This window comes from Vidua macroura, chromosome 25 (assembly GCF_024509145.1).
Source record: "Vidua macroura isolate BioBank_ID:100142 chromosome 25, ASM2450914v1, whole genome shotgun sequence".
Lineage (NCBI taxonomy): Eukaryota > Metazoa > Chordata > Aves > Passeriformes > Viduidae > Vidua > Vidua macroura.
Genome location: NC_071595.1, coordinates 2,890,998 through 2,904,387, shown reverse-complemented (window position 1 = coordinate 2,904,387; position 13,390 = coordinate 2,890,998). Strand labels below are relative to the sequence as shown.

The window sequence follows — 13,390 nt, the reverse complement described above, 5'->3', positions numbered from 1 at the left end:
GACGGGCCGCGCCAGCCAATAAATAGCGCGTGTAGCTGAGTGACAAGCCGCCGGACCAATCGCAGTGCAGGATGCAGTGCAAAAGACGGCCTGTGTTGGGAGTAAGCCAATCAGAGGCCAGGAGGAGCTGCGCTCGGCCAATGGGAGGGCAGTCCCTAAGGCCGGCCTGCGGGGAGGGGCCGGGCGGGTCCCGCCGGCGCTGCCGAGTCACGGCCGGGCAGCGGCGCCGGCACCGCTGTGGGCTCTGACTGCGAGCCCCCGCTCGCCAGGGCCGCCCGGCTGAGCCCCCACCCCAGCGCCCGCGGTTGGGGCCTCCATGGAGCCCCCGCCCCGAGGCCCCGCAGCACTCCCTGTGCCTGTGGGAGCCGTGAGGGGAACAATGGCGGCGCCACTCCTGAGGGAGGCCGAGGCGCGGGCCGGGCCCCCGGTGATGGGCTGAGTGTGAGGAGCGCGGGTCCCAAAACGGCGTTAGAACTGTCCCAGGAGGGAGCTGGGCTGAGGCACGGGGGTGTTTTCCTGTGGTGGAGTTACACTTCAGGACTGGAGCATCACGGATTTGTTTGGTCTAGAGGAGACCTTGAAGATCATCTTGTTCCAGCCCCTGCCATGGCAGGGACACCTTTCACTGTCCCAGGCTGCTCCAAGCCTGTCCAGCCTGAATTGGACACTGCCAGGGATCCAGGGGAACCTGTGCCAGGGCCTCATCACCCTTGTGGGGAAGAACTCTTCCTAATATGAAAGTTACCTTGTCCTTCATGCTGTCAGAGATCACCAAGCTTTGGTCTCTGTTTGGAAGTGTAAGCTGTGAATCTGAGCATCACCTTTCCAATGTGTCATCCTGAGGGAAAGCGGGTGAATTCCTCACTTTGGGGTGTTTTCCCTGGATGTTAACACTGATGGGATTTAGTGACAGGTAGCAGAAAGGCTCATTGTGCTAGATAAATTAATTCCGAAATTGCTGCTTGAGCTGTTGCCCTATCTACAGAAAGTTCACCAGGTTTGGTTCTGTCTGAATTACCCACGGGCTCCCAGAATTCCCAGGAAAAGGACCTGAATGTGGATCTTTCTGCATCAGGATTTTCCTGCAGCCAGGGCAGTGCTTTCCATGCTTGGGAAAGGGTTTTTCTGGATGTTATTTAGGAGTTTCTGAAATGGATGTAGGGATATTTTAACTTCGTTAGGCCTAAATAAAAGCTGGGAAAGGGCTTTGATGTTAAAGTGATTTGATACTACAGCAGTTTGATATTGGATGGGAGGAAGATTCAAGCTATCCCCACAAATGCAAGCCTTGCACGGATGCTTTGCACACTTCCTGTGCCCTACAGCCTGGCTTGGCAGGAGGGATGGCCTAAAACTGGAGTGACCTGGGAGTTTTCTGCGTGTATTTTTGCCTGATAAATGTCCCTGTCACCAGCAGGTGGCTTTATCCCTATTTCTGAGCACGTTTCTCCCCATTTCTGGGCTCTCCTCAGGCTGTGCTGTGCCATCTCAGCACTGGGGTTGTGACAGAGCAGAGCCTGAGGTGTAATTACAGCGCTCTAACCTGAACTGCCTGGACAAAGAGGGCACAGTGAATGCTGAGAAGGGGCAAATGTTTCTCCAGTGCTAAAGGGGGCTTATAAAGGGAGGAGAGGGATTTTTATGTGGCTTTGAACTGCCAGAGGGCAGGGTTGGAGTGGATATTAAGAAGAAATTCTTTATTCGGGGGGATGAAGCCCTGGCACAGATGCCCAGAGCAGCTGTGGCTGCCCCTGGATCCCTGGCAGTGTCGAAGGCCAGGCTGCACAGGGCTTGGAGCACCCTGGGAGGGGGCCCTGTTCATGGCAGGGGTAGCACTGGTTGGCTTTAAGGTCCCTTCCCAGCCAAACCACCCCATGATTTGTGCTGTGGATCCATAAAATGTCCCTGGAGCTGTTCCCATGGCCATATGTGAGCAACAGACTGATCCCACAGCAGCAGAGGAGCTGCTGCATCCCCAGAGCTCCCTGATTCCCTGGCTTGGGTTGGATCCATCCACACAAGGTTCAACTGTGGGACGTGTCTGCAGAGCTGTGGGGTCACCCCGGGGGGCTCAGCAGGACCCTCCCCTCCTTTCTGTGCCAGGACTTGGGGCCAAGTGAACAAATGATGGTGCAGCTCATGGAGTCATGGTGTCCCTGCCCTTTGGGCCCCCAGCACTGGAGTGGCCCAGGGTGGTGTCCTGGAGCAGGGCAGGGCTGCCGTGGCTGTGGCTGTGGCTGTTGCTGTGGCTGTGGCTGTGACCGTGGCCGTGGCTGTGGCTGTGGCTGTGGCTGTGGCTGTGGCCGTGGCTGTGGCTGTGGCTGTGCCTGGCCATGGCTGTGGCTGTGGCTGTGGCTGTGGCTGTGGCTGTGGCCGTGGCCGTGGCCGTGGCCGTGGCCGTGGCCGTGGCCGTGGCCGTGGCTGTGGCCGTGGCTGTGGCTGTGGCTGTGGCTGTGGCCGTGGCCGTGGCCGTGGCCGTGGCCGTGGCCGTGGCCGTGGCCGTGGCTGTGGCTGTGGCTGTGGCCGTGGCCGTGGCCGTGGCCGTGGCCGTGGCCGTTGCTGTGGCTGTGGCTGTGGCCGTGGCCGTGGCCGTGGCTGTGGCTGTGGCTGTGGCCGTGGCTGTGGCTGTGGCCGTGGCCGTGGCTGTGGCTGTGCCTGGCCATGGCTGTGGCTCTGGCTCTGGCTCTGGCCATAGCTGTGGCCGTGGCCGTGGCCGTGGCCGTGGGCACTCTCTGGGCTCACCCCTGTGAGCTGGGCAGAGTTTGGGCTCCTGCCACAGCGCAGATAAGGAGCTGCTCCCTGCTCACGCCTCTTGGCCTTTTTATCTCTCGCTGAGTCCTCATTGCTGGTCCCCCACACCTCCTTTGCTCTTGGTGTGAGGGCACAGGGACATTTTTCTGGGGAAAAGGAGTATTTCGTGTGTTGGTGCTCCCTGTAGCAGAGTGCACGATGCCTGCCCGCTACCTGAGCTTCCGCTGCAGCGTGCCCTGGCTGATCCTTCTGCTGCAAGCTCTGTTCCTCACCCGCTCTTTCTTTGGCTTCCCAGGTGTTAGTGACAGCTATGGCTTATCCAACTCCTACCCAGGTAAGCCTGGCACCCTGCTGGGAAAGAAGGGGGCATCCCTGCTCCTGTTGTGCCCTGCCTTGCACCTCCTGAGTCCCTGGGGTGGGACTCAGCGGGGTCTGGTGGTGAGAAGCAGAATGGTTTTATTGCTCTTTGAACTTGCCAGGAGTGGTGGGAGTTTCTTTATGTCACAGGTGTGATGGGGATCCAAGACTAAATTGTAATTTTGATCAGTTTTCTGTTGGGTTTTTTTGACCACTCAGCCCCCATCCTGTGGCATCCATTCAGATAACTGTGTAAAAATAAATTCAGCATTAAGGGTATTTTTTCTCTAATTATAGATTGGAAAGAAAGCTCTGGAATTCTTTGCAAGCTCTAAACAATACTGCCATTTAAATTTTTATCTGAAGGCTTCTTAGTTAATTGTAATTTTTTAATTGATTTTTTTAACCAGAAGTCTGCATTAATAATTTCACTGCTGTCTCGTTCTTTTCTGTCCTGTAGAATTTCAAGATGTCACCCACATGGTGATTTTTGGATTTGGCTTCTTCCTGATGGTTCTGAGAAGATATGGCTTTAGCAGCACTGGATTCAACTTCTTGCTCGTTGTTCTTGGTGTCCAGTGCTCTATGCTGGCAGAAGATTTATTAGTTTTCATTAGGGGAAAGCAAAATCAAGTTGGTATGAAAAGGTAATGAGTTCATGTTAGAGCTGGGCTAGTGCAGAACTGCTGCCTGCTCCTTGTGGAGGTGAATGCCTCCTTATGGGGCCCTGGCAGGGATGGACAGTCACATTTGCAGGCATTTTAGAGGGCTTTTGCTTTTTAAGTACATTGTTCTGTGTCATTCTTTTTTATTGGCCCTGGTGTCACCCTGAGACTGAGTTGTTGTTCTTTCCTTTCTTTCTTGCAGTCTAGCAAAGGCTGTGGTGAGCACGACTGCTGTGGTCATCTCCACTGGGGCAGTCCTGGGCAAGGCCAATCCTGTGCAGTTAATTGTGATGACCCTGGTGGAATTAATCTTTTTCCACGTGAGCAGGTGCATCAACTCAACATTCCTGAAGGTACCCTGGTGGGATTTGCAGATATATGGGGGGAAATGCCACTGGATCTTTGGAACAGCTCTGTCAGGAGCTGCAGCAAAGGCTTTGTGTGGTCTGGATCAGCCCACAGATGGTGAATATTCTGTTGGTACAGGTCCCAGAGCACCTCACTGTGATGCACGTGCACCTCTTTGGAGCCTACTTTGGTCTGGCACTCACCTCCCGCTTCCCTGAGCCTCCCCCAGGGCTGGACAAGAACAGGAGCACCCCAAAGTCAGAGCTGTTCTCAGTGCTGGGTGAGTCCTGGCTGGAATGCCTCAGCTGGAAGAGGGATTGCAGGGAGAACATGGGGAGAGTTGGGGGTTTAAATGCAAAGTGCAGTTCTGAATGCAGCCAAGCACAGGAATTGCTGCTGTGCTTCTTGGTTTGTGACAGTGGCCCCTTTCCTACCTGGCCCAGAGGCCACTCCTGCCACAGCTGGGGCTCAGTTTGCTTTGTCACCTCAGCATAAAAGCTCCTCCAGGTTAGCAGTTCTTTCTCCAGGTTCACCACTCCCTTTCCTAGCCAAGCTGTCCCCCTTGGCTTGCTGGTGAGGGGCTGTGTGCCAGAGCTGAGCTCATAACTTGTATTTCAGCAGAGCTCGGGCTGTTTGTCCAGGTGGTGCACAGAGATAGAAAGGGGCAGTCCCTGCTGGTAACAGAAATAAAAAGATAAAGCCTGGTGAAGGGTGGGGAGTGTGATACAGGCAGGCCCACGAGCGAGGAGCTGGGGAGGGACAGGCTCAGTGTCTGGGACTTCCATTCCTTTTTCTTATGGAAGCAGTTTGGTGTCTTTATTATCACAGCTTCTGTAGTGCAACTACCACCAGCTGAACCCAGAGCTTCCTGCAGGGGTCCACAGAGTCTCATTGTCAGTCAGTCTTTGCCCAGTTTAGGGAATACAAATTTTAAATGCTGCTCTTTTGTGTCCCTGGAGTTCTTGTTTGCTGTTTATTTCCAGAGCTGAGCACATACTCCTAAGAATGCTGCAGAGGATTTTATATCTATATTTATGACTGACTAACTGCCTGATCAATGGGAATAGGATGAATCATCTCACAAGTCCTCAGTGCCACCATAAGTTTAGAGTTGCTGAAACGGCCTCTCCTGTCTGAGGCAGGGTTTTTTCTGCCTTGGTGCACTGAAATCATGGATATTAGCCATGGAAAGTGGATTTCATGGAGCCAAGACAAGCTGGTACAAAATCAATGCCTGCCTGGGCTGCTGGAAACTGGATTTGTGCCTCATAGTAACAATGCCTGTGTCACTTGTTAGGGGTCTTGGACAAGAACACATCAGATGTCACTGTCAGGTGGATTGCACAAGGGTCTGGTACCTCTGTGGGGTGGGGAACACAACATCAGTGATGGGAGTGGGCTGGAAACAAAATACAACAGCTGGCAATGTCAGAGGAGCTGCTGGCTTGTGTTGGTGTCTGCACAGCCCAGGCCACGGGGCGGCTGGGATCAGCCTGAGATGCTCTGAGGCCACCGACATCCCTCTGCTGGCTGGAATTCGGTCTGTGCAGTGCTGCCCCGGGCAGGTGAGGAGGAATGCATCCTGCCAGGCAGGGCACTTGCTCCAGGGAGGCTGGGGCTCCCAGATGCTGACCATTAGGGGCAGGGAAGCAGAAGAACCTGTTTTCATTCCTGTTAGAGAAGCTTCTGTGGTCATGGAGGTGTGACACCTGACAGTTCCTCACTGGGAGTGATCTTGGAGGAGGCTCTGCTTTGGGAAAGGTTTGGGAATTGCAGTGAAAGCACACTCTGGGCTGGAGCCCTCCAGAGACAGGCAGTGATGGGCTCCCTGTGGTTCAGAGCAGCTCCTGAGGGTCTCTTGTCCTTGTCCCCAAGGCACTGTGTTTGTCTGGGTGTTCTGGCCAAGCTTCAATTCTATCCTGTCTGAGTCCAAGGAAGCAGTGCTCAACACTTACTTGGCCCTCGCAGTGAGTGCTGTGGCTGCCTTCATGTTGTCTGCTCTGACCTCCAAGGATGGCAAATTCAGAATGGTAAGGACGAGGGAAAGCCCTGCACGGGGTTTTTCTGTTCAAAGAGATTTTCTGGTACCCTCAGGAATACACTGGAAATACAACAGCTGTTAACTGAAACCTTGTCCAGGGTCTGACAGTCACAGCCTCACAGAGGGGTTTGGATGGGGAGGGGCATCAAAGATCACCTCATTCCACCCCCTGCCATGGGCAGGGACACCTCCCACTGTCCCAGGTTGCTCCAAGCTCTGTCCAGCCTGGCCTTGGACACTTCCAGGGTTCCAGGGGCAGCCACAGCTGCTCTGGGCACCCTGTGCCAGGGCCTGCCCACCCTCACAGGAACAATTCCTTCCCAATATTTAATCTGCACCTTCCCTCTTTCAGTTTAAAGCCACTGCCCCTTGTTCCAGCACTACAAACCCTTGTAAGAAGTGCCCTGAGTGGCTGCTGTTGTTCTTTCCAGGCTCACATCCGCAGTGCAGCCCTGGCTGGAGGGGTCGCTGTCAGCTACACGGCACACCGCATCCAGCACCCTTGGATTGCCATGATTTTGGGGCTGCTGGGCAGTGTCATCACCATCCTGGGATCTCACTGTTTACAGGTAATGCTCAACCCCCTAAATGGTTCTTGGATAAGCTGTGTAATTTTTTTTTGCAATGCAGGATACCCCAAGGGAAACCTCTTTTCCAAGCTAGGAAACCTGAGGTGTTTTGAGCAGAGTGCAGGATTGCAGCTTGTGGGAGCAATTTCATCCTCTAGGTCTGCAACAGCTGATCTGCAATTACCAACTTGTGTTTCTGGGTGTTAGTTAAACCTTTTCTTCTTCCCAGAGGTGCTTCAATCCTGCTTTGAAGCTTCAGGATACTTCTGGAGTTCATTTCACTTTTGGTTTGCCTGCTGTGCTTGGAGCTGTGGCCGCTGTTGTTCTCTGTGTTGTAGAAGATGGGATTGAGACACAGTGGAATGAGTTATCCAGGTACATAAATTCTTGTATTAAATAGTGAAGAAAAATAATCATCACTGCAGTGTGCCCTGAGAAGAGTTAGTTGTCAGACATCCAGAGAGCCTGAATGTCATCACAGATACATTGTTTTCTATCGGGTAACCCAAGATAACCCCTGAAGTCCAAAATAAAAAAGTCAGTAAAAAGGAATTTGAGAGTTGAGCAGACTTTAGGTCCTGTTTTCAGTCTCCCTTTTTGTTTCTATTAAATACAGCAGATACAGGAGATGAAGGCTGGGCATGTGCCTCCCTCCAAGACTCACTTTAGGGTTTGGGATGTTTTGAGGAGCATAGGAGGGAGGGAGAAATGAGAGTGCAGCATGAGGGCCTGACACTTCTCATCGCATTCTTAATGAATCAAATTTAATTAAGTTTTAATACCAAAAGGATGGACAAAACAAATCTTCTGAAGTCTGCATTAGGCTTCTGATATGTTCCTGAAACAAGTCACTGCAGCTGCAGATTTGAAAATTACAGCTTCTGTGAGAGATTTTGCTAGATGCAGCTTCATTCACAGTGGTAATGCTAAATAAAAGCTGAAACACTTTTTTTGCTTTTCAGTTTGGGTTACATTGCCTTTTATTATATTGGTGCCTTCTGTCAGACCATCAGCACTGCCTTGATAACAGGTTTGATTACAGGTCAGTACTGAAACATCCCAGGAATCCCTTTATTTCCTTGGAGCAAGTTTCTATAGGTAAATCACTTGTGGAATAAATGGAAACATGAGTGCCAGGGACTCTTCCCAGCCAGAGCTGTTTTGCACAGAAATAACCCAGCAGCACCATTCTTTCAGTGCTGAAGTTTTATTTTAACCAAGGTTTAACAGCTGCCTTCAACCTGCAAACAGGAGAGGTGTGAAGATGAAAATACTTCCACTTCTGGGTGTTGTCTTATTGACAGAAGATGCCCCAATCTGGGTCTTGTCACTTTTTAGGCCATTTGCAGCAAATGTGCAAAGTTTCAATAACATCAGGAGCTGCCTCAGCCCAGCTGTAGCCCTTTGATCAGGAGATTTTGGGATTTTTGGGACTTTTTGCTGCTTTGGGAGCAGCAGCACTCACGTGGCTCCCATGGAATGCTCTGGTTTGTGGCAGCTGCTGCTTTTCCCCAGCCTCTAATTCTGTCTGGAGCAACAGAGAAGTGGCCAGTGAAAATTGCTGGGAAACACACCCTACAATGATTTTTTGAGTGTTTTTATTTCTTTAAACCTTTGCATGACTTTAAGTGCAATGAAGAAGGAATAGATCTTTAGAAATCATCCAGCTGAAATAACCAAACATTCAGTGTTTAACCAAGTGTTCAAAAATCCAGAGATTCCCATCAGAGATCCCAAACTAACAGTGCTGATAAGCCAGATTGTTTTAAATACACAGGCCCTTCTCATGCAAGAAACTCATCATTTTGATGTATTTTCATAATCTAGCAGCTCTTTAATGGGGTTTTACCTAAAGTAATTCATTTTTAGTATCCCAAGCCTTTATCCTGGCAAGCCTCTTTTTGTATTTAAGGCCAGCTCGGGTCAGGGGGGCTCTGCTGAAGGGTCTGAATTTGTGTTTTGATCCATTACATTTGGATAAATGTTGCCAGGAAACTCCTGTTACACACAATCTTCCCCTTGCCCTGGTGTTTATTTTGCATCTCTCTCTTTTTAACAACAGGTTTAATCTTAAACATCAAACTGCTGAAAGCAGTGCATGTCTCAAAGTACTTTGATGACCAGTTTTACTGGGAGGTGAGTTTCAAAATTATTTCAGATTCGCTGTGGGGGATTTCATTTAGCACCTTGATGAAGAACTCCAGGTATTTGAATTAAAAATATGGGGAAATAAAGGGTTATTCCTTTTCCCAGCACATTTTGATGCACCAACAATCCTTGGGCACCCTTCGGTGCTGATGTGAGGCTGTATCTGAATTACAGGAATAACAGATGGGTGAAAATAAGCTTTTAATCAGCTTTTCCATTGTTTTGAGGGGTTTTCCTGTGATGATTTGATATGTTCTGATACAAGAATGTTTGTGTTCACAGTTTCCCCACTTGTCTGTTGGATTTTGAGTGGAGGATCCCAGCTGACAGACAGGACCAAGATAAGATTTTCCTCTTTATCACCAGAAAAACTGAACAGCTATGATGAGTTCAAAGAGCACTGAAATACCAATTCTCAGGCCCACAAAAGCCACCCTAATGGACACTCAAAAACTAAACTGTTCCAGTTATTCTTGAAAGATAGAGTGTGAATTCACAGATGCAAACTTCAGATGCATTCAGCTTTTCTGCTTTGTTTGCCTTACCTTAAAATATTTTTTAGAAGATATGCACAAAAAAGTTGTCTGCATTCATGGTTTATCAACTCAAGTGCTTGGAAACATTAAACTATTTTTAGCTCCCGAGTTTACAAGGCAAAATGATGGATTTGAAAGTGTCATTTCTCAAGGAGCTCTTCTTATCTAGCAAAGTACTCAAGTTTTTAAGCTGAAGTAATTCTGCTGAAGGCCTTGACAAGCCAGGATTTGATGAGTGGGCTGGAGCAGGGCCAGAACTCTGCATCCTGCCAGACTGAACTCCTGGAAAAATCTGGCTGGGGCTGGATGTTGGGAGGTTCTGATGGCAAAAGTTCAGTTGTGGGTGGTGTTCCTGGAACCCCTGAGGTTTGCTGCCAAATGTAAAACACAAACAGAGCTCAGGGCAGTGTCTGGGAGGGGACAGCCTGGCCCAGCACAGGGGATGGGCCTCAGTGCTGCCAGCACCCCATTTTGGAAGTGCAGGGACCTTGGGGACAGAGGATACTCTGCCAGTGAACCCTGTTTTTAAGTGGATTGCGATCCTCAGTGTCTCTTACTTTCAGAAATAGTTGACATAGAAAACCTTGCAGCAGTGCTTACCCAGTAAAGGAGTGAAAACGTGGCTGTTTCTCTTCCTTAGCAGCCTGTGAGGAGTGAAGGAGGGAGCTCGTGACGAGGCCGAGGCCTTTGATGAGACTCGCTGGCCTCATTCACTCACTGACGAGCAGATCCCTGCAGCTCCAGAGGGAGGCAGCTCCCAAGGAATGCAGGCTTGCAGAGGAAGGGCCAGTTTTCCTTGTTCCCAGCTCCCAAAGAGCCAACAGGAGTTCGGCAGCTGCCCAAACCTTCTGCACACAACTGTGAGTTGTTACTTCCCAGACACTTCCTCTTTATCACCACAGGATAAATGAAATATTCAGGGATGGGGGGGGAAAAGAAAAATCCCAAGCCACCACAGTTCTGAATTACACAAGAAAAGCCACACACCAGCAAGTTTTGAAATTGAAGAAATGGTTATATTGCCCAGATATAGGAAATATTTAATAAATATCTGTTAAAAGGTTGTTTAAATGCAGTTTTAGTAAGTCTTGGATTGTAAATAACATCATAGAAACAGCTGGTTAAATACATCCATATTGCACTCTCCTTTTATTTGTAACAAACATCATTTTAGAAAAGTGACTCCACTGTTGTTTGTAGCAATTTTACATTTCTCAAAAACACCACAACACTGAAGTGGATGTACAAGAGTAAAAAAAATAACCAGAATAGAGCTCGATTTAGTGCTTTCAGCTTTCCTTGATTTCTCTTCAGACACAATGGAAGGTTTACAAAATGGTTTTACAAAACTTTTTGGGGTGCAGTTAAAGCCCAGGGCACTCCAGGGGGGGTTCACTGCCACAAATCCTCTGTGCGGCCAAACTTGAACACCAGGCCCCTGTGGAAACACATCAAAGGGACACCACAAATCAAATCCCTCTTCTTTTAAACACAGGGTTTCAAGGGGGATTTGTTAATCCCAGTTTATTCACACAGGTCTGCTTACAAAACAGGACTTCAGTACCAACCAGATAACAGCAAGTTTCAGTTTTTTATCATTAAAATTAAATAGGAAACAAATAAAAGAGGACAGTCTTACCCAAAAAAGATGAATGCATTCTGGAAAAACACTGCTATTCCTGGGTACACCACTGGTTTTTCTAAGAGAGAAAAAAATCTTTTTTGAAGTAAATTTTTTTTTAAGTAATTTTCAAGCATATCCCATTTCTGACAGTTCATTTTCCCTTGTGCTAATTTAGCAGAGAGGCTTTGGGAGCAATCTGCAGGAGCTCAGTAATTTGTATTCTGGGAATAAGTGTTCATCCAGGGAATCATTCCCTTAAAACTGTAGCGGCTTAATTATATCCATGGAGTTCCCAGCTGGGCAAGAGCTGGGTTTGTAGAGAAAGTTTGTACTTAGAAATAGATCAAATCTATCCCAGTATCAGTAATAATATGGGAGAGTGGTGTGTAGGGCAAAATATTCAAACTGGCCCTGCCTAGAAATCCTCTAAATACCAATTCCAAAATCCAGGAGTCATTTAAAACACCTTGAACTTCCAAAAATAGGGTCAGCTCTTACCTTTAACCACGTAGCCCCCAAACAGGATCCACATGGAGGCAATGAGGGACCCAAAAGCCATCATGAAGCCGATGAAGAGCCAGATCCGAGCCCCTGCAATGGGATGGGGGATGTCCTGTACCCCTGAGACAGCCCGGCCCCACAAACCCCACAAATGGGTGTGAGCCCAGCCCTGGTACCTGTCTGGCCCAGGCAGCCCTCGCTGTAGCTGTCCCCCCGCACCTGCCCGTTGGACACGGCATTGATCCTGGTGAAAAGGGGACAGAAGTGGCATTAAAGGGGTCAGGAGTGGCATTAAAGGGGACAGGAGTGGCATTAAAGGGGTCAGGAGTGGCATTAAAGGGGACAGGAGTGGCATTAAAGGGGTCAGGAGTGGCATTAAAGGGGTCAGGAGTGGCATTAAAGCTCTGCTCTGCACTCTCACAGCTCTGCTGGGAGCGGGGCGGGGAATTCTTACATCAGGAATGCGATGGTGGCGATCACCCCACAGGCGTGGTAGGAATGGTTGAAGTCTTCCACTTGAGGGTATTTCACAGCAGCATCAATGATGATCCACCAGCCTGTGAAAAACTGAGGGGGGGGGGAAAGAGCTTAAAATACAGACAGAGCTTAAAATACAGACACAGTCTTTTCCCAGCCTGTGAGATTGCTCTGGAAAAACATGATCAATATTTAAACAGCCTTACAGTCTCCAACTCAGACTAAACTGTGACACCATTAATTTTGCTGTCAGTTTGGGATCAAGCCGACTGCAAAGCCAGGGATTTGCTCACTCCAGCAGTTACTTCCTGAGTAAAACTGGGAAATTTAAACAAAAAATGGACGGAGGGAACCAGGCCAGATTTTGTCAGTAACTCTGCTGCTAGACACAGGGACAATGTATCCCTGTTCTTCCTTTCCCTGGAATTGCTAAGGTTGGAGCAGCCCTCTAAAATCATCAATTCCAACCCACCGTGGTCATCACTAAGCCATGTCCCCAAATGCCACATCCACGTATTTTTTAAACATTCCCAGGGGCAGTGGCTCCAGCACTGCCTGGCCACCCTTTCACTGGAGAAATTTCCCCTTTTATCCAACCTAAACTCCCACTGGCACACCTTGAGGCTGTTTCCTCTCATCCTCCCACTTGTAACGCGGGAGAACAGACTCCCAAACTGCTCATCATTGTTATCTTACGACCGAAAAGCCGAAAGACCCCCAAAGTCCCGAGCAGGGTGGGGCCGTACCAGCACCCCCGCGGCCACAGAGGCGATGGTGTTGCGCTTCTCGCCCCAGTCCACGCACTCCGAGCACCGCAGGCTCTCCAGGAACCCGGACATGGTTCAGCGTTGCCAACGACTGCGGGAGGAAACGGGAGCTCCGTCCGCGCAAGAAACCAGCGGCGCAAGAAACCAGCGGCAGCGCGGCTCCGCGGGGCGGCCAGGGCCGCGGGGGCCGCCCGAGCCCGGGGCCGCCCGGCGGGGACCCGGCGCTCACCGGGCACCGCCAGCGGCGGTTCCGCCGGGGCGCACCCCCGATCCGCGCACGCTGCGCACCGCATGCACCGCGCACCCCGCCCCGCTCCCGCACCCCGCGGGGCGCGCACCGCACCGCGCCGCGCATCCCCCGCACCCCGAGCATCTCCCGCACCCCGAGCATCCCCCGCACCCCCGCCCCTCCACCCCGCGCATCCCCCGCACCCCGGTCACTGCACCCCGAGCATCCCCGTACCCCAATCCCTGCACCCCGCGCGTCCCCCGCACCGTGCGCGCCCCTGGCCCCGCGCGTTCCCCGCGCACCGTCACGGGACGCGGCGGCGGCGGCCGCGCGCAGGCGCAGCGCGCGCGCGTAGGGGCGGGAGGCGAAGAGGGGCG

The 13,390-nt window shown here is 50.8% G+C and overlaps 2 protein-coding genes across 6 annotated transcripts; one reads left to right on the top strand and one right to left on the bottom strand.

The window, feature by feature from the left end:
• Positions 1–11: 11 nt before the first annotated feature.
• Positions 12–9,472, top strand: RHCE (Rh blood group CcEe antigens). 4 transcript variants are annotated; one of them, XM_053998504.1, is made up of 11 exons: positions 12–101; positions 2,939–3,085; positions 3,569–3,755; positions 3,976–4,126; positions 4,260–4,401; positions 5,997–6,151; positions 6,594–6,731; positions 6,961–7,106; positions 7,694–7,773; positions 8,794–8,867; positions 9,162–9,472. In XM_053998504.1, the coding sequence occupies exons 2-11, from the start codon at positions 2,950–2,952 to the stop codon at positions 9,186–9,188; spliced, it is 1,236 nt and encodes a 411-aa protein (XP_053854479.1). In that variant the 5' UTR covers positions 12–101; positions 2,939–2,949; the 3' UTR covers positions 9,189–9,472. The 4 variants fall into 4 exon arrangements, with proteins under 4 accessions (XP_053854479.1, XP_053854481.1, XP_053854480.1 ...); XM_053998505.1 differs by lacking the exon at positions 12–101 and adding an exon at positions 284–441; XM_053998506.1 differs by lacking the exon at positions 2,939–3,085.
• Positions 9,473–10,536: 1,064 nt separating this feature from the next.
• TMEM50A (transmembrane protein 50A) lies at positions 10,537–13,383 on the bottom strand. 2 transcript variants are annotated; one of them, XM_053998507.1, is made up of 7 exons: positions 13,316–13,383; positions 12,764–12,875; positions 11,995–12,107; positions 11,717–11,784; positions 11,538–11,630; positions 11,055–11,115; positions 10,537–10,853 (listed from the first exon to the last, which is right to left on the bottom strand). In XM_053998507.1, exons 2-7 carry the CDS (start codon positions 12,854–12,856, stop codon positions 10,808–10,810), a joined length of 474 nt encoding a protein of 157 aa, XP_053854482.1. In that variant the 5' UTR covers positions 12,857–12,875; positions 13,316–13,383; the 3' UTR covers positions 10,537–10,807. The 2 variants fall into 2 exon arrangements, with proteins under 2 accessions (XP_053854482.1, XP_053854483.1); XM_053998508.1 differs by lacking the exon at positions 13,316–13,383 and adding an exon at positions 13,248–13,300.
• Between the last annotated feature and the right edge of the window lie 7 nt (positions 13,384–13,390).